At 40.0% G+C, this 25,199-nt stretch overlaps 1 protein-coding gene across 3 annotated transcripts in view; it reads right to left on the reverse strand.

The window, feature by feature from the left end:
* The window catches only part of afap1 (actin filament associated protein 1), a 121,286-nt gene that overhangs the window by 50,489 nt on the left and 45,598 nt on the right, over window positions 1-25,199 (reverse strand). The window contains exon 1 of one of the 3 annotated variants that reach the window (XM_084712493.1): window positions 17,832-18,115. The exons of the other annotated variants lie outside the window; for them this stretch is intronic. Coding sequence (XP_084568619.1) covers window positions 17,832-17,868 — 37 coding nt within the window. The 5' untranslated portion in view covers window positions 17,869-18,115. Of the gene's footprint in view, window positions 1-17,831; window positions 18,116-25,199 lie in introns of those variants that run through there. 3 annotated transcript variants of the gene reach the window in all.

Consider the following 25,199-nt stretch of genomic DNA (forward strand, 5'->3'; position numbering starts at 1 on the left):
AAATTTTAAATATTTTCTCTGCGGATGCCTCTCAGTAATTATCATATTTGCATTAGCAGGGAGTGTAAAGTAATGAAAAACCTGTAGCAGAAACAAAACTGAATTTGCAAGAGAGACAGAAACACCTTGATAAAATTTCACAACTAATAAAACAATAAATAAAATTAAGTCAAGAGGTGAATTCATTCGACCCAGTTCAGACAAAAAACACACTACTTGGGCCAAAAAAGGGGACACGTTCTGTTATGTGAAACCTTTTCTGTCAAAAACACTGTTTAGCTCCAATTAATCACCATCTCCTTCAACAGAAAATGACTTAGCAAACATTTAGATTTCGATTAATGCGCTGAGTCATGTTTCAAGTAAAAATTCCAACCATTCCCTGGCCCCATATTCTCAACTGTGAGGATCTGCTGCTTTTCTTTGTGATAACAAAGCATTTGATTTTGTGTGGTTTATAAAATGCTTTAAATAAATAGCAAACTATTCAAAATAAATAGCAAAGTTGAAATTGAGAAGTTCGGGTCTATATCTTTAACCTGATACGCCTGACATGATGGTTTGGTACAGAGAACCATCTGGAAACTCATCCTTAGAAACGGTTTGTAAAAGGGCAGGCACTTTCAAAAAACACTATCATGTCTAACATGGGCAAACTTCAACCAATCGGATCAAACTCTTGCCAAAGCCAATCAGGAAGAGTGAAAGCATCTTTTTCACTGAGAAAAGTGCCATTCTTTGCTCTTCTTTCAGTGAAGAAATACTCTTGTTCGCTTCCATGGACGCTTTTCACTGTCATCACGCCTAAAATCATGCCCATAGCCACCAGTAGTCCCTCCTAAGATATGATTGGCTGCACCACTTTTGGTGCGGTCACAAACAGAATCCTTGCAAGATGGGTTCTTGCATAATGATGCAAATCCGGCTGCCTTGCAAAGTAACTTTTTTTTGCAATAGTAATTAAAATTAAAACAGAGGGAGTACCAAAAAAAGGTACCATTGGTTACCTGTACTGAATTCCAGGTACCAGTGCCTGTATAGAATTGGTTCAAATGTGAATTGTACCCAACCTAGTTATAAAACCACTTGAAAGGTCGCAACAAAATACAACACGAGGAGGGTTTCGACTCTGTGAAAACTACCAGAAAATCTGCCACTTGACCACACATCTGAAGTGGGAACGTGCTGACATACCTCACAAGCTGTCATGGAACCATGGAAATCCAAAACTGGGTCAATTCATGGCAGCACACACCAGTCGCACATGATGCGTATCAAATCGCAGATGCCTATACTTTATAAGTAAATTGCTGTGTGCACTCAAGGAGAACATCTTTAATCTGATTTCAGAGTCAAAAAGTCATGAAACTCTTTGTTTTTTGTTTTTTAATGAAGGACCGTGCAGCTCTAATCATAAACTGAGGTTTATTCTTTGCAGACAGCAAAGTTCCACAGATGTTGAAGCCCTCACCCCCTGCCAAGCCAGCTGGGATATGTTCAGGTTCTTTATATAATCATATTATATACCTGTTTCACCAGCTGGATTAGAATGAATCTTCGGCAGAGACTAGATGTTCTTAGTACTTTATTCCAGGTGTGATGACGCAACAAGCCTCCTCCATCTCCTTCAAAACATGTCTGTGTAGCAGATCTGATCACAAGTCACTCACACAGGTATCCACGCCTAAACAACAACAGGTGAGACAGCTGCTCGCTGGCACTTTATGGACAAGATGCATCCCCACTGTTATATCATTTCTATACTATTTCCAGTGCAACTGTAAATCATGTTCATAGCATCAGGAGAGGTTTAACTGTTGGAGAGCAGCTCTGAGGCCGCCGGACACGCCGCCGCTTTCACACATTCCTCCTGTAATCTGATTATCCTACTGGACGGGGAGAGAGATGTGGAGGGAGGGAGCGGTGCTGGTGGAATCCAATGAGACAAGAGAGGGTGTGAGAGGTAAAGCAGCCGGGGGAGAGAAGGTGGTGCGGTATGAGGTAGTGAAGTAGAATGTAGAGCTTTAATTAGGCCTGAAAAGTGGAGCCCAACGAGACCCAAGCCCAACAGCGAAACCGACCCAAACCTGACCCTCATCAGTAACATTTATTCTTGACAAGCTCCCCTCTTTGTGTCATAGGACAGGTGACAAAAAACCCAGCAAACAGCTTATTTTCCCCTTATTAAATCATGTAGAATTACGACAGGTTATTAGGCAAGACATTCTTCATTTTCTTATTCTTTAACCACAACAAAAAGAAGATAGAACATTTACACACTCTCACTCTCACACTCCTATACACTCACATAAAATACACCTGGGCTAAATGCAAAAGGCTGTGTCTAAAGGAATTTCAGCTAGAACAAAGGTCAAGCTGCTGTAATTTAATATTCTGTTCATAATTATTTTGATTAATGCTGTAATTCCTCTTCTGCCTCAGTAATTACCAATACTACCAGATAATACACTGATACATATAGTATTCCCTGAAATGTAACCAAAGAGAAATGTGGTTTCTGAGCCTGTTTGAATAATACTAACAATAATAATACAGGCCAAAGCTGACATGAGCCCGTTAAATAGGTGAGAAATAATGCTCGACCCAACCCAAACCCATTGGGTTCTGTCAGGTTTGGGCACAGATCTCAAGCTCTAGCAGATATTTAGAAAAAAAATAATTACTCAAGTCAAAGTTGTGGATATGTTGTCGGATTTTACATTTAACGTGCACATTAATATTTTTATAGTTCATTTCTGCTAAGTATAGCCTAACTCTCAAAGTACATTATGTAGGCAAATGTACATGTACCTCTGGTCTGGTGCAGTTTTTCATGGTATAGACAATACCAGGCAGTAGTTTGTTTCTTTCTTGTGTCAACATGACAATCCCTGTATGCACAAGCAGCTTCAGAAACAAATGTTTTTTTTCCCTGTTAAGAAAACTTCACTGACCTGACCTCAACGTAATCTTTTACTGAGCTCATAGAGATTCCTCCTTGACGACCATATGGAACAAGACTTTGATTTGACCACTGAGACAAATTTAAGATCTCATTTAAGAAAACCGGGTTGTCTTTATTAAAGACAATTTTTAAGATTAGTGCAGTGAGACAAAAAAAATATAAAAATATATTTAAAATATTTCAAGATCTTCAGTAAGCAAAATTAGTCTCAGACTGAGACAAGACAAAGGCTTTTTCTCAGGAGCCGAATTTAAGAAGTATAAGAAAATGCTCAAAGTCCCATGTTGGTCTTAAATTGAGCTCTTTTATGTCTAGGAGACACAGGCTGTGCAAAGACAAGATCTGTTATGAGGGAATTAAGTAATTTACATTCATCAAACACTATTGCATCTAACAGCAACAATTACATGGTTACGTCATCACAAGTCTTTGGAGTCATCTTTAGACTTCTAACATTCAGATGGAAGCATCATTCAGGTCAATTCACAAGTCTATTTAGGAGTACAACTGTTCACAGCAGAGGAACAACATCCCCACTGTACACCACACACACACAACCTGGATCACTTTCACCATGCCTGTTTTTATACTACACCAACAACAGCCAAGCTCTCTTTACTGCCCCATTTAATGTTTCATAGAGCTCTGTGCAACCTGCGCAATACTTTACCTCTACTGGGGTGGTCAGAAAACAAATTGCGTGAGTGTGCATATGTGTGTGTTGTGTGTGTGTCATTAAAACCTAAAGCAAGCTCTCTAGATCACTGAAGAGGGAAAATGGCACGGAGCGAGAAGGACCACCCTCAAACAAGGCCCGAGGGCAAGCAGAAAAGTAGCTCGTCATGCAAACAAACCGCCCACGCCCTTTCTTCAAAAACTCACTCTTATGTCTCTCCTCTTCTGTGTCCGTCATTCAACTCCCCTTTTCACTGCAATTGTCTTTGCAAACAAAAGGTTCATTTCTCTCAAATTCTGTTCAGAAATGTATTAAAAAGGCATGGCTATTACACAGGTATGTCTTGGACTGTTCACAATAAAAGGACACTGTAAAATGTGCAGTTTTGTCTTGAAAAAATATTGTTTAGACACTGGACTATGGCTACAGATATCAACTTTTTTTCCTAGAAGGGCAAAATCATGACCCCCCCGTAATCTGGAAGTGTGCTGGTTCCAGACTTGTGTGTGACAGTGTGGATCTTTAGGTGTATTAATAGATCCATGCACTGATCTCAACATGTGATTAACCCTTCAAAATAAAATTTGCAGTGGTGACAGTAATTAGCTCAACCCTGCCGTAGGCATCAGATGGCCCCGACAATGCCGTAACTTGGTCATCACAGCCCTAAGATGAAGTGCTAACCAACATGGATTGTAGTAAATTTCTGAACAAACTCTGGGGTGGGGTCTTTTGCGTGCACAGAAGAAGTCTGAAATGTCAGAAGAGATACAAAAGTATTGCTTTTATATTTTAGTTGACTATACATGCATTTGTGCACTTATTGTATATTTTGGAAAGTGCAAATATATATTTTCCAATAGAAAACACATTTGGCTCAGTTATCTGACATCTTTTGGAGATGCGGTAAAATAGCCATCCAGAGGCAATCCCAAGGTGCCTCAGGCTGAGTCTGTCGACAAATCAGGGGTTGTCTTCCAGACTTGTTTTGTGATAGCGTAGATCTGTATTAATAGATCCATGCTCTGATCTCGACATGAGACTGACCCTTCAAAATGATGTGATGACAGTAGAAAGAAATAAAACTTTTGGATCTTTTAGTTCAACTCATGAAAAAGTGTTGCTTTTACATTTTTGTTGAATATGCATGCATTGTGCTTTTATTGCAAACTTTGGACAGTGCAAATATATATTTTCCAAAAGAAAACACATTTAACTCAGTTGCCTGACATTTGCAAACAAATGTCACACAAACACTTTCAATTGTATTTACTGTACATGAGATGTATTCCTCGCAGCATAATTTGCCTTTAACCACATTTGCTGTGTCAACACTCAGCTTGCATGACAAATGATAGGCGCTGCCTCCAAAAAATACAATTAATCCCACACACACACACAGATACAAGCCCACTAAAAACACCTAGACATGTCAGGGGGATGTTTTCACTGTGAGGTATTCACACTTCCCGGACCTCAGAACAAAGGGGGCTTTCCTGGGTGAGGTGTGTGTGTGTGTGTTTGTGCGAGGCAACGAGGTCATATTTGGGTCTCAGAGAGAACTCGAGACCCTGAGGCTCTAGTGTTGTTGTCGTCGGTGCAAAAATGCTTAGCCAGGTTAGAGGGAGGAGGCCCTCTTCCCAGAATACAGCTGTTGTGATTGACGGCACACTGACAGATGCTATTCCGCTCCGGGTGTGTGTTTAAGGTGTCTGTTTCTTGTTACCAACAGTGTCTTTAACACTTTAACACAGGGATGTGTTTAGTCTGGACATTTGACAAGCTTTCAGGTCACGATCTCCTTCCAAAAACACACACACAAAAGACCATGCGTCATCATTTGAGCATCAAATATCTGTGGTTCTGCGGCCTCACACACATTATTTAAGTAAATCCAGTTTCTTTCACTGACTGAACACATTTGGTTTTTCCCTTGAGAAAATGTGTCCTGCTAATTACAAGTCATCATCATCATAAAGCCACGCCACTCATCATCAGTCATCACGGGCGCTTTGTCAGTTTACTTGGATAAGTGAGGGTTTACAAATGAAAAGGAAAATTTCTTCTTTTTTTTTCAACACAGTTTTGCTTGTTTCAGTATTTCCACAAAAAATACATGCAGGCAAATCACTCTATCACAGACGTGGGAAGTAAATGTACTTACTGTACTTAAGTAAATTTTCAAGATATCTGTACTTTACTTGAGTATTTACTTTTTCTCACAACTTTTTAGTTTTACTACGTACATTTAAACACAAATATCTGTACTTTCTACACATTTTCAAAACAGGCTTGTTTAAGGCAATTATTAATTTTTATTTTGCATCACTGTGCACAGCGTTCCCAACATAAAGACCAATTTCACCCTAAATTGATGGAGCAGCAACACAGAAAAGACGACTCCTTAGTATCCATCACTGTATATCACACATGACAGATGCAACGAGATGAAAATAACGAAAACGACATGAGGGGAAAACAACATAACGAGACAAAAATGGCAACAAGACAAAAACAATGTAAGAGATGTGACAAGAAAAAACGTCTTAAAAGACATAAAAACAACATAAAGGATATAACAAGACAACAAATATCTTAAAAGTCAAATAATTGATTAGTTGTTTGGTCTATAAAATGTAAGAAAACTGTGAAAAATGTCAATAAATATTTCCCAAGATGACATCCCCAAATGTCTTGTTTTGTCCACAACCAAAGGATATTTAGTTTACTGTCAGAGAGGAGTAAAGAAACCAGAAAATATTCACATTTAATAAGCTGGAGTCAGAGAATTGTCACTATTTTATCCTTAAAAAATGACTCAAACACTTGGGAGCTGCTGAGTCAAGTGACACACTTAGTGTCCAAACGCAAATGGTATGCTATACATTCACAATTACAAAAAAACAGCCTCTCATATCCCTGCAACCAATGTGAAAAATGCCTAAAGGCTAATCGGTGGGTCCACCTTACCTACAGTTTAATGCCATTCTAATTCAGCTTTTCAGAATTGAATCCAAAGTTATTAAGCAATGAACTTTGCTTTCTCTTGAACATACTTTACCAATTTCATGCATACTGAGTCTGATTTTCAAGAAAGGTTTCAAAACGAAAAAAGACCCATTGCTTTTTAAGATGATTAAATATGTTAAGTATTCCAGGACCATTTACAACAGGACCACTCATGGAAGAAGGGCTTACCAGAAACAACCGAGTACTCAATGGCAAAATAAGAGAAAACACCACAACAACATTTTTCTGTGCCAGCATTTCTGAATAAATATTTTGCTATGTGAATAATAAATAATGGACATACTACCTTTTAAAAGGCATTTGAGTGACTATTGCAAGTGACAGTTTCTCCAAAGACCTCCCAGACTTTTGCTGTTAAGGCTTTTAGGGAGTCTCAAGTTTCAGCCAATGTCAATATCAATATTTCAAACCATATCTACAACACTGACACTCTGTTCTATCCCTCCAAACTGCACTAGAACATGAACCAACTACCAATAGCATGCCAAATAACAGCATTTCTGAGTACCCTCATTAATTTCAATAGTAAGAATATATTACATACCTAGATAAAACATGAAATGACATTGCCATAAGCATAATGGGGGTAAAACCTGTGCAAAAAAATATTTAAAAGGGTTAAAAACTAGAAATAAAAGCAAGACAATCCAGTTAGGGCAACACATACAGGAAATCATCTGCATTTCTTAAGTTTCCCTCACATGTTTTCATACAGACAAGACTCAGAACTTGACTAATGACCTGTTCAGGTAGTTATTTTTGTAAATATAATTAGAGGCCACAATCCGTTACAGTAAAGCTACAGAACATCTTCAAATCCACATCTGAAGACAGATCAGCAGTTGGCTTGTCATCTCTAGTGCACGCCATGTCAGATGAAAAAGAAAACTGACTTTAAATTTGTTTGGGAAACGAAAACTGGCAAAAAGCTTCTCTGTTGCAGGTGATGCCGTAGACGCCTCCTCCAGGTGCAGCTGACTGCTGACGTAGCCAACAGATGCATGACAAGTCCAAACCACTTAATGAGCCAACCGCCCAATCATCATCGGTGAGCACTTTCTGTGGTTCTGGGAAACTTAATTGCACTGTGGCTTGAGTGTTACAGTAAGATGGTGGTTTTTGTTAATTGAGGTTGGTTTACGGTCTGGCATCGCCATGGTTACTGCCTCCAGTGAGCCACCAAAACACAGCAAACACATGAGTACATAAGCACCAACACACACAAAGGCTTATCAGTGAAAACTGGATTAGCCTGCTTGAACTATTTCAACAAAAATCACATGTAGTCGATTAATCAACAAGTCAATCCACAGATAATTAATCAGCAATGTTTGTTGCATTGTCTATCCCTATTCTGGTTCAAGGAAACCTGAGATTTGCAAACTCTCACAAAATTTGTAGGCAGTGTTTCTTTATTGTGCAAATTGTACAACCTAGGCCCAATTGTGTTTAATGATGTGACAATGCTGTGGTTAAGATCTGGGTAAGTTTAGGGACATGAAACACCAGGTTAGGGTTACGGATCATATACTCAGACCACCACTTTCTGTCAGACCAGGGTTCAGCTGTTGGGCCCGAACTGTTGTCCTGGGGTGGTTTCACACCTGCAATTTTGTTTCAAATCAAACTAAAAAGTCTTAAAGCCTGGGCTTAATGAGGGAGGTGTGAAAAGGCCCATACAAATTTAATATCTTTGCTGATAAAGATCATATGTTATGATGGGTGAACATTCCAGAAAAGCTAAAGATCTTTTTCAACTACAGTTTCCAAGGTCAACATTCAACTCTGAAGCTCAGCTTTTATGCCTCAAAAGTCAAGAAGTTCTTAAAGCACTCAGGAAAAAAAAGGAAATTTAAGCATTTACAACTCCAAACCCCTTCTTGTCACATCACGTGTCTTTGAGTGTTGGACTTGTGATCTAACAAAGAAAGGCTTTTAAAGACATCATCTCAGTCTCATCTGTAGGGCTCAACAATAAGGATTGCCTGCTTGCCCGGGGCAAGTAAAATGCAATGACAGGCTAGTAACTCTAAGAACTGTTTGATTATCTATCGATTAATACTTTTCTCTGTTTATTATCTTAATAAACATAGCATCTTTGGTTTTGAACTGACAAAAACAAAATATTTAAACAGGGAAACAGGGATTAACATTTTTCAATATTTTCTGACATTTTATAGACTACAGCCCTAGATTAAACATGATAGTTAACATGCGTCTTTGTTGTCATTTGATAAGCACTAATAAATATGCCAGTTTCTACAGTCGCAAGTACTCACTGGCCCACTAGCCCCGCCGGGCAAGTGACATTAATGTTGAACCCTGTTTTGCATTTTTATTATGACTTTAAGTACATCTTGTGCATTTTTCTATTTCTATAGTGGGCCTTATGTACCAGTACAGTCTCAAAAAAGCTGTGAAAGTCATGCAATAAATGTTTCTTGAAGGATTTGTAAAGCCTCTACTTGGACGAACACCAAGAGAGAGGGAGAGTTATGAACAGATCAGAGGACGGGCGATGCTGCATTAGTTTATGATGAAAGACAAGCTGTCTCGCTCTCTCCCCATTTCTCAGGTCTGTAATTATGAGGTTTGTGTGTTTTCTTCGTTCCATTGGACATGCCAAGCGAACATCACAGAGCGAGGCTGATTGCTATCGAACAGTACAGGTGGTTTACCGTACGAGCAGATGTTGTCCTGACCGCAAACACACATCTGCAAAACCCTGATCTGAAGGCAGGGAGGAGAAGAAAGGGTTAGAGATGGTGGGATAGGGCAGTGCTGACGGAGGTTTACAGAAGATATGAGAGAAGAAGGGGGACAGAGGGGTTGTCCAATAGCAAGCTAGAGACAGATAGTGTTTGAGGAGAGCGATGATGCTGCCTTTGGTATCTCTTTTAAAAAGATAATTAGAGGGTGCTCAGCTAAAAACCACAGGCCAAATAGAGGGAGATGGGGATAAGGGGAGGAGGGGAAGTCTAAAGACGCTCCAGCTTTGGGATTTTATCTCCTAGTGGGAATAGAAGACATGTGGTTTCCTTGATTGGACTGGAAATGGTAGCTGCCTGGGTGTGAGAAATGACTGACACAATGAACAGAACTTTTTCATTAGTGGGGTGATGGAAGTTGCAAAGCCATCATGGGATCATTCATTTATTCACCGATGACATACTAACCAAACCAAGATGAGCAGGGTGCTGAAATTGAAACTGCAACTGTGGATGCATTGATCTGATCTACCAGATAAGTATCAGTGCATCAGGTGTCAAGCAATCCATGCAACATACAGTTTATTCCTAAATGTCATAATATCAGATTCAGTGTTATTGCTGCCAGTTTTTATCCACACAACCACAAAGCTTCTTGGCCTTAAGTTAGCTTGCATCAAAAATTATGATTGTGTCTAGATAGGAATTTAAGATTTGTACAGATGTACTCTTTATTGTGCATGTTGCAACACAGAAACAGAAAATAAGTCAACAACAATTCTGATTAGTGTTTTTACAGATTTTTGGTGTTGCATAATTGGGACCAGACTGCATCACAATTACCAGTAACTGGCGGCACACGCTGCAGTACATTACATCTAGTGTTGTATTCTAGTCACTAAACTCTTGCTTCCAGTCACTCTTAACTTTTTGTTGCCATTTTGGTTTTTCATAGTCTCCCATTTGTGTTTCTTCTGTAATGTTCTCTGAGTACTGTACTGTACTGTACTGTTCGCAATTTGCAGAAAATGTTGAACAAAAAGATGTGAAGGATCAGGATGTTTGTGGAACTGTAACATGTTGGCAAAGGCTCATAGTACGGGGATAAATCTTAGGCACCTACATGGAGTATTTACTAGCCACACAGTAACATTTTGTGGCCACGGGCTGTGGTTAATGCAGAGCCCTGAAATTTTCTATCTAAAAACTGGATTTTGGTGAGTTCACCCTTCACCACATCCTCATCTTCATTATCTCTCAAAGTCATTCACTTCTTCTGCAGAGCAACACATCTAACTCCAGCCAGGCAAACATATAGTATGCGCCCATGGGAAGGCTTGAGATCTTGAGTACTGACAGAATTAATAGAACTGGCTTAACATTCTGTCTTCTGAACTTATGCCAGTAGTATCTTATCTTTAGAGCCTCAAAGAGTTCTGACAGTGATTGGCAGCTCAAAGCCTTTTCATCTATCAAGCTCCATTATATCCCACCCACACTACCAGACCGCAGCACCCCCGGCACCGGACACACCCACATGGGCATCTGTGTGAGCTTAAGCGTGTGTGGCTAAATGAGAGATCCAAACACACGTCAGAACACTGCGTAAACACATGAAAATTGCACATGCAAACATGTCATGTGCTCATAAGTGCGTCCATTTGTCCAAACCTATTCCTCAGCTCGTCCTTTGTTGTTGGTGCTGTCTCTATGATGGGACTTCCCTTAATCTGATGGACCTCTTGCTGTGTGAGCCCACATCACCCCCGCTACATTAGCCACACCACACCCAATCCCATCATGGCAAGCCACCAACGCAGCTTTGGTCTTGTAATCCTAAAAACTTTGTCCAAGACAGACGGACAGCCTAACAAGCTAACAGGCTCATCCTATTACAACAACAAGCCTATTAACGATGCCTGGTGAGGCTCATCAGAAATTATCCTGTCTTAATGGACCTAAATTACCAAGGTAACCATCAACACCAAGACCAAATGGGACTATTTCAATTGTTAGTTTTAAATTTTGAGGCAGGAGTCCAAACGTGAATACTTGGTTGATGATGTTAAATCAGTAGGCTGGTTGCCAGTTGCGTTGAAACCATATGAAACTGTCCTCTTTGTCATGCAGCAGAGTCTTCTGAATTGTGCTCGAGCTTGGCCCAGGATCCCCGTCCCTCTCCTTGTGTTTTTTCAGATGGATATTGACACAGGGGGAAGGACGGGAGGGCTATGATTAGTCGGCCCGAAATTAAAGTCTCTGTTCCCGCATGCCAGCTTACTGACAGGCCGGCTTTGGAGGGAAGGAGGCAGAGATTACAAACTCATTTCTCCTCATCTCCCCTCTCCACTTCTGGGATCCGTCTCCCACCACCACCACCGCAGCCACCACCACCAAAAAGGAGGGGCTCGCACGTCTGACACATGAAAGCTTTTAAAGTTTAATCATCATTGGGGCGAATGGGCTTTCGTTGAGGGAAAGCGACCCCCAACTCTAAAGCAGTACCAAATGGGCCAAGTGGGCCAGAACGGTGACACCGTGTACCCGTTCTGCCCACATCACACACACCCCGATTAATTGCTCGTCGACTCAGGGTTTCCGTGTGGAAAGCTGCAATAATAACTGGTAATAAACACTTAAACACTTGTGTATTTTTGCCCCCAAAACATGGCACCCCATAAGTGGGAGAGTTCTTGAGCAAGGACTTGCTGAAAGGGGTCTTTGACTCGTCAATGTAGCTTGCTTAGACTACCATCAGCTTAAGTCAATGGGGAGAGAAAAGCAGTACATCAATTGGCCTTCTCAGAGCTCAAACACCAGCTTTTATAACAGCAAAAGTTTAGATTGCAAATGGTTAATTTCAATGTGTCCCATGAACATTTGTATTTGTTTCAGATTTTTCAAGAGTGTAAAGAATATATTAATGGGTCCACGGTGAATATTTTTGCACTAAGAAATGGTTAAGAGTAAGACTATGTTGTCATTAGCTGCTTCAGAATTTAGAACATGGACAAAAGCAATAATATTCACTTAGTACAAAGCTGCCTAAATTCTAACTTTGAGGCCTCAATCATTATAAGTGGAGATATGCATGATTAGTCAACTAATCAATTAAACTAAGCTAAGCTATCATCACTAGTCCAGAAATACTCATCAGTTTAACAAATAAACTGTTCCGTCTAGTCAATATTACACTTTCCTTTTTTTTTTTTTTTTTTTTGTGACGTGACCTAAATTTTGTCATCAGTAGATGTATGCATCGGCTTTGTGCGGACATCAATTAGTTGTGACCACGCTGACTTGTCTACGGACATACCACTGCACCTGTCCTGTAGAGACCAATCTAACTTGTGGTACGCATCCTCCTAACAGATTCAAGAAAGGAGTATAAACAGAACTGTCCATGTGTGGTCCAGTACACTTCTGTTTTAGGGATAGCTCACATACCACTTTACATACCCTATACAAGATTCCAACACGGCAACCTTGAGTATCTGCTGATACCAATCCAATACAGTCTTTATCCCACTCTTAAATAACTAAGCTAGTATTAGTATAATTTATGGATGCATCTTTAGTTTAGTTCTGCATTTACGGGACAGTGTATTGTTCAAATTTCTGTTCAATCAACAGGGAAATTAGTTGTCCCTAATTACAAGTCAAACTACCTCCAATATAAACCAAAAAGAGAAGAAAGCATTAACTAATTAATAATTAAATTAATGATTTTCCCTCTAAAAAGTATTCTCTTCATTTCTATAAAAACAAAAATATGTAAGCCAAAAAAGCTGGAGAACTGGGTAAACTAGCTGGGTTTATCATCTATTAAATACCTGCATATTGGTTGTCTTAAACTCACGAGTTAAACCCTTGTCCAAATCCAAAACCAAAACATGCTCTTCTACATTCTCGTGTGCCGCTGAGATGTGATTACAACCCCTCCACACAATGGATGTCTGTCAGAACCTCACCAAATGCCAGGCAGAGAAGCGCCGCCGGGCTACCTGATACCCTGCAGCTGCTAGTGGAGGTCCTGTTATTGTAGGACTCCATTCACTGTTGCGAGCAGGAGACGTTGAAGATATGGAGCATTTGTGTTGTCATTCCAGGATCATGTTGGGAAACCTCTGGCTGCAGCGTTGACCTGGACTGTGTAATATCTGACCGGGCATTGGCAGCTTTAGTAGAGCTGGGAAATCTGATCTGAATCTGCAATGCTTCTAATGATTTTTATTAATAAAGCTGCCGAGGTGGGTGGACTATGAATATAGATATATGTTTACAGATCAATTTCAAACCATTAGTCAAGCAGGCTGAGAAGTCTAAACCAAAACCAGACAGGTGATCCGACTGAGTTAGACTGACTGAGGTGCACTCCTACAAATAAGGGTTCCAAAACGGTTCTGCCTGAGAGGCTGAAGTTCTATCAGGAAACATTTGCTTCTGAGTAACCCTTTTTTGAAGAAAGGGTTTGTCAGGGGGTGTTTGTAAGAGTAAGGGTTCATCAAAATAACCCTTTCTGGAAAAAAATAAATAAGCTTTCTGTAGAATCCCGTGGCTGAGTTCTTGTTGGCATCCTGAGAAGGTGGAAAAGTTCTGTGGAGAACACCCAGAGAGGCTTACACCATAAAAGGGTTCTCTAGAAAACCTCTCTTATGGGTTCTGGGTGAAGCCATTCACAGATGGCTCTAGGTATAACCATCTATGCTTGGTTCTAGATAGAACTCTCTGAAATGGTTCTAAGTGGAACCTTTATAAAAGGTTCTATTAGGAACAAAGACAGGTTATCCTACGGGGACTAGCCAAAGAACCCTTTTCTGGTTCCAGTTAGCGTCTTTATTTCTAAGAGTGTAGATCTACCGATCTTCTTCTAGGTAATAGCAAGTCTAGAAAGTGAAAGTTTTTCTTTTACATAATTTTAAATGAATAATTTGGAGACAACAATAGAACCTCCGTGTTTATACCCAACAGGAAAGCTTTACAGTAAAGAGAGTAGCTCCAGCAGAAGCTAGCAGCAGAATTTCTGAGAATTATTGACATTCTAAGAATGCTTCTGATCCCTTATTTTATGTTTCACTGGAGCATACAAGATAATACGTGTTGTTGATGTATCTGGACCCGTCGTCTAGCAACACTGAGGTAATGAAAACCAGACTTGTTTTAAGGTCACAATGCTAGAAAACAAGGAATGGAGTTACATAACAGTGTGCTATGTCAAAAAGCTGAAAACAATACATAAATGCTAATGTTAGCACCAGCTACATTCTTTTACAGTGAGCTGCTACACAGTTAGTCATAGGGGCATTTCAGGATACAACATTATGACAACTTTAAGAGCAGAAAGAGAGATTTGGCAACATTGTATTATATGCAGTCATGCCAATAAAGCCAACTGAACTGAGAAAACATAAGAATGTTCCTCTATTGTATGCTAAGATGCTGTTATTTCAGCTGTTTTCTTGCAGTGAAATATCTCAAGTAGTATCTAAGAACTATTAAATGTGGCCTGCAAGTTTTTGTAGCTCGCCTGTTAATCCTATGATCATTCCACCACATTCCACTGTGGTAGGTAGCAGCAATCAGCAGCCTGAACTAAGCCTAAAAGTTTCAATTTAATCAATTTAAGTGCTACATGGAATGCATAGCTTAAGGTCTTAACCCCTGGAGACAGAAGTCCCAGAATGAGGCGTGCATTTTTTGCATAAAGTAGAGCCACATTAAATTGCCAGATGATTGAATGGAGTTTGGCACGGAGTTCATACTACATAGACACTCGACAACCAACCACAACCCTAATGACACTGTCAAGAGCCAACTGTCTCTCCACAGTCTCCCTTCCTCCACCCCAACCCCCCCCCCCCCCCCCCCATCCTGCTGGAGAAACTCGCCTACCTTTTATAAACATGCCTCCTTTGAAACCTCACCACTGGCTCTTTAAATTTTTCGAACAAAAGAAATGCATTCTATGAACACATTTGACAAAAAGTGTGGTTTTTAAGCTAGGGTCGGGGTACCAACATTTGTCCTTTTGTGGGTTGTAGGGGGGCACCAGAAAAAGAAGAGAAAGAATATTTTAAGTACATATTTTTAGGACATTCTTTGAACGTTGGAACAAGGGAAAAAAGGGTTGGTTGTTATGATTGACTGTACAGGGTTTGTACGGGTGCTGGAAATCCTTGAAAACACTTGAATTTAATGCTGCATTTTCAAGGTTTGAAAAGTGCTCAGGTTTTTGACAACATGCTTGACATTACTTGAAATCATAATAGCACTACTTTCAAAATAAATTGTAAAATGCTACAAGGCTGAAGAGATCGCTATTTAGATAGAAATGTAAAATTATTGGCAGGGTTGCCAGGTCCATGTTTTTCCAGAAGAACTGGGCTGTTTTTGAAGCGTTGATGTGGGTTTTTTGTCTGTTGGTTGGGTTGACCTATTAAGCACATATACACACAGACCTGGCACCAGGGCTGGGTATTGGTATTCAATACTTTTAAGATATCAATTGAAATAACCCAGTACCAAGTGTACTGACACTTCTCCAGTCAAACAATACCTCAAACCAATCTTTTTTGTACCCAGATCTACAAAAAAATGAATTTGTATGGTTTTGCTTGCCACAAGCTTCTTCCATTTAATGCAACGTGTGATTGGCCCACTACCGCAGCAGCTACAACCCATACAGTCTGTGGTGTGGTGAGCATGTTGTATTTGACGGAGTTGGCAGTTCAGCGTCCCAAGATGCCACCAAAACCTTGTATTGCATGGCTACACTACACAATTGAGGCATCTGTTAAAAATAAATGCTTAAAATGGGGAAGGATTATTCAAGGAATGCTACCATTCCATTTTGATGGCTATCGAATGAAGTACTCTACTGGTATCTGTATCACTTTAAGGGTACTGGTATAGCAATTTTATAAACGATGCCCAGCCCTGCCTGGCGCACATCACAGGCACGCCCACATAAACACACACAAATATGATGTGCTTATGCTCTCCACCGGCAGGCGCTTGTTTTATTGGCTGTTGGGCTGGTTTTGATCTGCCATTGGCCTGGTTTTGTCACACAGACCTGGCAACCCACAGTATTGGCTCAACTGAGCTATAAAAGATGCCAAATCCACTTACATTTGAAACATGAAACTTTGTTCCCTGTGTTTTAATTTTTCACCCCTCTAGAGAATCCTATCACAAAACATACTTCTAGGTGTATCACAATAACATCTTATTTATGTGAAAAGTTAGTTTGTATAAATATGTCATTTGAACTATTACAGCTGTAAGGTGCTGGAAAAACTTAAAACTGCATATTGAATGTTCTGGAAAAGTGCTTGAATTTGACTTTGGAAAAGGTGTAGGAAGACTGACAGTGATTCATAGTGATTCCCTTTTGGTCATTAATTGGCTATAAAAACTAGGGCAGTAACAATCAATGGATGAATTGATTATTAATCGATTACTATATTAATCACCAAATTTTGACAATTGATTAATCAGTTTGAGTCTTTTGAAGAAAAAAAAATCTCCCAATTCTCTGATTTCAGCTTCATAAATGTGAGTATTTCCTGGGTTCTTCACTCCTCTCTGGCAGCAAACTGAATATGTTTGAGTTGTGGGCTAAGCAAGACATTTAAGGACGTCAACTTGGACTTTAGAAAACATCAGTCAATATTTTCTCACCATTTTATGGACCAAATATCTAAGTGATTAATGGGGAAAATTATCCACAGATTGACAGAACAATCATTACAGTCTGCTTAAAAAATAGGTCCAAACATGACAAGATTAACCAAACGATTAATCAAGAAAATGTTTGACATATTAACTTACAATAGAAATAATGATTAATTGTATCCCTAATAAAAAATACTCAAAAATACCTCTCTCAAATTGGGGTCAAGCTGCATCTATGGTGGAGGTCCTTGACATGAAAAAGTTTGGACAAATTTCACTCAGCGCGCGTGTATGCGCGTGCGTACGTGCAAGAGTGCGTGTGCGCTTTAAACCATGCACAACAACCCATCGCTAATCCAAATTACGGGGATACCGCAGCACATTTATAATGAAGTTTTGTTCTCAAATCAAAACTTTTGCAGCAAAACTCAATTCAAATAAAACAGAACGTGGAAGAAACTATCTTTAAGCACAAGTAGGCTAAAATATTCAAAAGATACGCTATGAAAGAGTAGCATTATAAATGAAAGCAGGAATAGCAAACCAAAACCGTTTTATCGCATGATACCGCTGCAAACGAGGTGGGGATACAAAGTAGCCTACAAAAGCACACTTTATGCAAGCAGCTCGTGTAAAAACAGACTTTTGTAGGTTTATTAAGGATATTAATGTGAAATAAAGCACTGTAACTCTTTACACACTCTTTACTCTGCTGTGGGACTCCTCCTGTAACGGTACAGTCAGACAGAAGCCCCAGGTTGAGGCTCTCACTCACCCCTGTTGGAAGTGAAGAGAACAGGGTCGCTCCTCATTGTGAAGTCAAACTCATCTAATCCGCCCAGAGACACTCAGCAGCAGGAGCAGCGCGCCCAGCGGCTCCCCGGTACCGGTACAATCCACACGGACACACTTTAAACCTTCAGGTTCAGCCTCCGCTTATTCCTTTTCTAACGTTACCGGCCCGGCCACTGGAACGTCTCTATTTTCCCTTCAAACTTTTTCTCCGGACCCTCTGCACTCCTCCTCCTTTCTTTTCCTTCTCTCCTCCTCCCCTCCTCTTCATCAAAAGTCTCTCTATCCCACTCGCTCTCTCTCCAGAAAACTGCCTGCATGGATACTTATGCTGCGTTCAAAGACAACCGGAAAGAGGGAAATTCCCTGTTCAATTTCCAGGTTGTATTAGAAATAGTGGCATACCATCGTCAAAACTAATGTAGTTTATAATGAAGACAACCTGATATATATTTAATATCATTACTAATGACATTAGTAGACTTTTATTATGTGCATTCATATTAAAACTAGTAAAAAGGATTTGGGCTTTTAGTTCAAAGTCAGAATTGTGACAATAAAGTCAGGATTTAAGTCAGAATTCTGAAAATAGAAGTTTTACAGGAAGAATTCTGAGTGTTAAAGTAAAAAACATCAGTCAGAATAAAGTTTGTTTGTTTTACTTGAGCCTTGCTGCATAACCAATTGCAAGTTCAAGTTGAAGTCAGAATTCTGAAAATAGAATTCCAGGTTTAATCTCAGCAGTCTGATTCATCAGTTTAGTTCTGAGAATATAGTCAGAATTTTGAGATTAAGGGAAGAATTTTATTCTAAGAATTAAGTCCGAATTCTGGGAATACAGTCCAAATTATCTGGGAATTAATTCTTAGTTTAATTCTGAGGATAAAGTCAGAATTCTGCAAATTAAAGTCAGACGCTGACTTTAAAACTTTCTAACTCATAACTTTATTCTAAGAAACAGAACTCAGAATTCTGAGTTTAAACTTTTCTTCCCTGTTCTAGATGTTCCACTTTGTTAAAGGCCACAACCAGCTAAGGCACATGAATGCAGAATTCTCGAAGTGAGACTTCCTAGAGGGCACTTGAACGCAGCATTTCCCTCCTCATGACAAAATGCCTTTCAAAATCTGAGAGAGCTGGGACCAACCTCCAGAGGTCTTACTGGTTACAAGAGCCCTACATTTTATTTCTCTGTTCAGTTCAGTCACACCAGGACACAAATTTAGAATAAAAAGTGAAAAAATATATACATAAACACCTCCAGTGACGTCATTATGGAAGCCCATTTCCAACAGTGAAAGAAAAAAATATCCCCATGGGAATGTCATGAGTTTAAAAACGTCTTAAGTATGATGTAAAAGGTCATAACTATGAGATAAAAAAATCATAATTATAAGATAAAAGATTACAGATATAACTGCTAAAAAGTCAAAATGACTTTATTCTCTGTTATATTTCAGAACTTTATTTGATAGTAGCTCAATTACATTTTACTTGATTCACCAAATTCTTAACGAACAATTAATCGGTCATTAGTCATCGTCCCTCGTTTGAAGTCTATTAAGATTAATTCAACCTCTGTGACCTCCAAACTCCTTCTGATTGTTCTTAACCAGTTTTAGTCACTAAATGCAGAGAAGAACGGAAACAATAAAAGAGAGTAAGAGGCTAGCTTTTGTAATTACACCCCATTACCATAAGCTGCTGATCCCCCCCCCCCAATCCCCAGGGGCAAGAGCCAGTCTGAGTTCAATATCCCATCTGCCACCAGGGCAGGAGGAGGAGGAGGAGGAGGAGGAGGAAGAAGGGGAGAGTCAGACTGAGACTACCCAATGCTGTGTTTTTCTTCTTCTTTTTTTTTTTTCCTCAGGCCTGCACTTTTTCAGTGAGGAACATGATCCAGAGGGAGGGAACAGTGTGGAGAGAAAGAATAATGTCCCGGCTCACCTTTCAGCTTCACCAGTTCAGGGAGAACCACAGACTGGCAGAGGTTGTTAAAGAGTGGTTCCCTAAAGGATAATCACCATAATGTTCCTGTAACTGACCTCGTCTGTAAGGAGTGTGTGTGTGTGTGTGTGTGTGTGTGTGTGTGTGTGTGTGTGTGTGTGTGTGTGTGTGTGTGTGTGTGCTGCTCAGTAGTGACTTGTCAGCTGGCCTGGGGAGTAATGGATTACATGTAATGGGATCATGTAATCTGAATACAAAGAAAGGTGACTTTGTTGCATTACAGTTACAGATAAAAAAGCTACAATTAGATTACAGATATTTAGCAAAAATGGGGATTAATAGTTAGGATTACAATTTGAAAATAAAAAATGATATACCACCATGCACAGTGCACACACAGCTGCCAATTCATTATCATGACCTCTAGTGAAAAGAATGCTTCACTGAGTGGAAATTCACAGTTTTTTTGTTTTTAAATCAATCAATCAATCAATCAATATTTTGCACACATCAAAGGAATGAACAGCTTGACAAACTAATAAACCTGATGAAACAAAAACCACTTTTAATCTATTATTAATCAACTCTTAAATGAATCTGCGTCTACTTTAAGAATCGAGTAATCTTTTTGAGACACTTTTTAATTGAAATAAGTCTAAATTCTCTGATTTCTGATTATTAGGCTAAACCATTTCATCATATTTTATATTGAGGTAATCCAAAAGTAACGGTAAGCAATCAAATTACATTTCAGTAATAATGTCATACTTGGATTATGTTATTGACTACATTTTTTTAAACCTATAATTAGAAATTGAATATTGAGGTCAGAGTATGGAAGCTAATGACCCTGCATGTCATTTCCTCAGCAACAAACCAACTTGTGTTCAACACAACAGGCAACAAAGGGCCACACACACACAGAGATTGTGGTCGGGGACAATTACTTCAGACAGGCCTGTCAAAACAAACGGCGAGCTAATCTGAACCCAAAAACCCTCCAGATTTTATCCTCATTAAAACTCACTTAAACAAGGCCAGACAAACACCGCAGAGCCTAAAACACAAGAGGCAGGTCGGGATCGAGGTGTTTTTACGGGCAGAAGTAGGTGGCATTCCTCACAGCTCTGCTCACTGTGCTGCACTGTGAGGCAGAACTCGGGCCAGATGACCTTACAGCCGCTTAATTACAGCAGAGAACTCCAGCGGGAGGGTTCCTGACGGAGCTGTGAGACTCTTATCAGGCTGAGATATGATGATGAAGAGGGAGTGTATGCTGAAACGATGAGCGATGAAAGGATGGATGGATTACAGCATGTCGTAACTCTCACTATATCCTTCATTCAAGCCTGCGCTCAAACACACACTTTCTACTGTACACTCTTACAAGTAAGGGTTCCAGAAGGGTTCTTCCTTTTTCCTTTTTGGAAAAAAGGGTTTGTCAAGGGTTTTTTGCACAACGAAAATTTCAATAAATATCATTGTCATCCAAAGAACCCACTTTTGGAGATAGACTTCCTCAAGGATTGTTGAAAGAACTCAGTCATCAAGACTCCTTTGTGCCATAATATATAAGGATCCTTAGGAGAACCTTGTGTATGTTCTAGATAAAGCCCTTGGAATCTGAGAGGGCTTTCAGTAGAACACCAGATGGGGTCTAGAAAAAAGGTTCAGAATCTAATGGGGGTCTCAGTAGAACCCTCTGGGTGGGTTCTAGATAAAACCCTTGAGATATAAAAGGGGTTCTTGGTAGAACCCACTGGGTGAGTTCTTGTTAATACCCTAGAAGATGGACAGATTCTCGATGGAGAGGGTTTTGGGTGGAACCATTTCACCATTGAAAAAAACACTGAAATATAAAAAAGTTCTTGGTAGAACCCCTCTGGATATGTTTGAGCTAAAACACCCCCTGGGTGAGTTCTAGATAAAATCCTTGGAATATAAAGGGGTTCCTGGTAGAGTCCACTGGGTGAGTTCTTGTTAGTACCCAGATTATGGATTGAACCCACAGAGAGGGTTTTGGGTGAAATCATTTGACCCTTTATAGCCCCCTGGGTGGAGTCAAGAAAAAAATATTGGAATATAAAAGGGTTCTAAGTAGAACCCTCTGGGCATGTCTAAGTTAAAACCCTTGCAATACAAACGCGTTCTTCTTTAGAAGACTCTCAGTGGGTTCTAGATAAAACCTTTCAAATATAAAGGGGTTCATGGTTGAATCCACTGGGTGAGTTCTTGTTAGTACCCTTAGAAAGTGGAAAAATTCAGGATAGAACCCACAGAGAGGGTTTGGGGTGGAACCATTTGACCATAGATGAGTTTTCCATTAGAATCCCCTGGTTGGGTTCTAGATAAAAAAGATGGGTGAGTTTTTGTTAATGCCCTTGGAAGGTGGAAAGATTCTGAATAGAACACCCCCCCTCAGAGAGAGTTTTGGGTGGAATAGTTACCCCGTAGAAGGGGTTCTCCTTCGTAGCCCCCCAGGTGGTGTATAGACAAAAAATACTGGAATATAAAGGGTTCTCATAGAACCCCCAAGGGTCAGTTCTTTTCAGGATAGAATCCCAAGACAGGGTTTTGGGCAGATCAACACCCAAAATAGAAGGGTTCACAATACAGGGGTTCTGCTTTAGAACCTCCTGGGTGGGATCTAGATACAACCCCTGGAACATAAAAGGGTTCTCGGGAGAACCCCTTGTGTGGATTGAAACCATCACACCTTTGAAAGGTTCTCTTTTAGAACCTCTCATAGAGGATTCTGGGTAAAACCTGTCACAGATGTTTCTAGGTAGAGTGAAATCTTCACAAAAAGTTCTACCAGGAACCAAGAAGAGTTTTCATATGGGGACAAGCCGATGAACTTTTTATGGTTCTAATTAGCACTTTAATTTCTAAGAGTGTATGCTGCAGTGTGTGTGTGTGTGAGAGAGAGAGAGATCCCAGTGGAGTCTCACTCTGGATGGATGTTGTCTTGGCCCTGCTGTATAAAAGTCAACAGTGACATCAGTGTTTGGCCCCCTGACTCAGATTAAATCTAATAGAGATTGAGATACTGTAATAACTTGGACCCTTCCCTGCTCTGGTCAGCCATCAACCTGTCATGTTATTCAGACACCCCACTGAGCACACACACATACACACACACACACGATCAGACGCACATGCACACTGTCGAGGTCCAATGAAAGCTGGTTATAAAACATTGCTGGTTTTAATTTGAATGAATAACACCCTTTCCCTTGTGAGATGTTCTGGTTTCTGGGTTATCCATGTTAACACGTTACGTTTTATACTTCAAAATATCCAACATGCTTTAAAATTTTTATATCATTATTTTTCTTGAAAACTCAGGGGTTATAATGACATAAAATGGGGTTAGTCTTTATGATTACACACATATAGGATGAATACATGCTGGGTTTAAAGACTGATTCTAATATTTTCCTTCCTTTCCAACATTTGACTGATTTGAGGGTAAAACAAATTTAATAAATTAAACAAAAATCAATGGAATTTGTTATTCTCTGCCAGAATCACATAACCTGATGCTAGATGGTTTGTTACACAGAGCCATCTGGGAAGTTGTCCTCACAAACAGTTTGAAAAAGGGCATCCAGTTGGGAGACAAGCCTTCAGTGTCATTCTTCACTCTCGTTTCAATGAAGAAATACTCTCCAGTTCTGATATAACTGATGCTATCACAGTATCTACACTAACCTTTTCAGGAGCCGCCATTGGTTGTCCAAGACGAGTCAATTTCATAGACAATTCTTGCTGTTGTCGCACCTTAAACCACAAACATAGCTGCCAGTAGTCCCTCCTAGGATGCTGATTGGCTGCACCACTTTTGGTGCGGACACAAACGGATAACTTCACACACAAGACTATGGCTGTTGCCTAGCAGTGTGCATTGCAAGGATATATTATTAACAATGTTCCTCTGTCTTGCTGATTTGTTGCTAATCACGTTTTTTAATTTGCAGCAACAATATGGAGGATCAAAGATAAAGAAAAGGCAATTTCACCTTCCACAGAATACAATGTGTCTGTGACTTGAGGCTGTAGACTTATGACTAAGTAGTCTTATGAAGAACGAGGCTTAAGCCTAGATGGTGCAGCTGGTGTACCTATTAGGTTGGACTTGGAATACCAAGTTAAGACCAACTTGGCCAGATGGAAGCCCTGTTGGTTGGTTGGTCAACAGGTTCGGAGTGTTGTGGAGGCATTTGAGGAACAGTGCGGGTTCCTCCAATGTGGTGGTTCGATAGAGGGCTGGCATATCCCTTCTTTAAATACTTTCTCTTTCAGTCTCTATTTGTACCATAACATGTTTAAATTCTATTGTAATCAATATTGAGCCCCTCCTGTGAGTCCAGACCAAAAACAAGTCATCCCAGTAACCAACACAGAGTCACATGGCAGAAGACTGACTTGGAATAAATAACAATTTCTCAACCCATCCCCCTTTCCCCTTGGCCTTATTGAATTAAGACGCATAGTTTGGTTTTTGACACAAGGCGAGCCTTGTCCTCACAGTATGGAGAGCCACTGGTGGAGTGTGGTGTTGCCCGGGGCTGATGGGTAACCAGAAACACAGGGTCATACCAAACTCTGACAAATACTATTACTGGGAATGACTGGATGACTTTGTATCAGTTTCATTCCTACACATATGTCAACAGTAGCCAGGTTTCCACCGCAGGAACTTTCCCCAGAGACCTGGAACCTTTGGAGAAACCCAGTGCACTTCCATCACAGAGACCAGGGCCTAAATTAAGTTCCAGAGACATTATTTTACCACCCAAAAAGTCCCTTCTTGGGGGGTAGGACTTTCCAAAACTATGGGAACTTTGTGTTTTTGTTCGTTGTGCTTCAACATGTCCAGTCCAGAAGAGGAAGAAGTCCAGGCCTTATTGTTGCACACAAATATGACATGTAACAACCATCGCTTTTTCATACAACAGTGGATTAATTTGGATAATCTTTGTAGGTCTTAAGACCGCAGTAGAAATGAAGACAGTATGTATAACCATTTATTTTCTTGAAACGTAGTTCTTGGGACTGAAAGTTTGGGGTACTTTGGGGTGGACATGCAGCTAAAGAGAGGGTGATATAGCCAAGACTAACAGGAACCAATAATTCTGTACGCCCTCTCAATCATTTACAGGAGATAGAACCGTCTCAGGCCAAGTGAACACTGGATGACAAGATGGTCAGATGATTAGCTTTGTCGGCCCCTGCTGTGAGAGGTTGGACATGGCGCTGTTTAGCTGCCATCCTGACCTTTTCTGGAACATCCTTATAATTAACCAGACTTGCTTAAAACAGTCTTGTTGTGTTTAAGAAGCCAAACTGTCAATCTGGACAATGTCAAGACAGAAACTAGTGCAAAAAGTGTGTGATGTCC

This window comes from Lutjanus erythropterus, chromosome 23, assembly GCF_056507025.1.
Source record: "Lutjanus erythropterus isolate fLutEry1 chromosome 23, fLutEry1.hap2, whole genome shotgun sequence".
In the NCBI taxonomy this organism is placed as follows: domain Eukaryota; kingdom Metazoa; phylum Chordata; class Actinopteri; order Lutjaniformes; family Lutjanidae; genus Lutjanus; species Lutjanus erythropterus.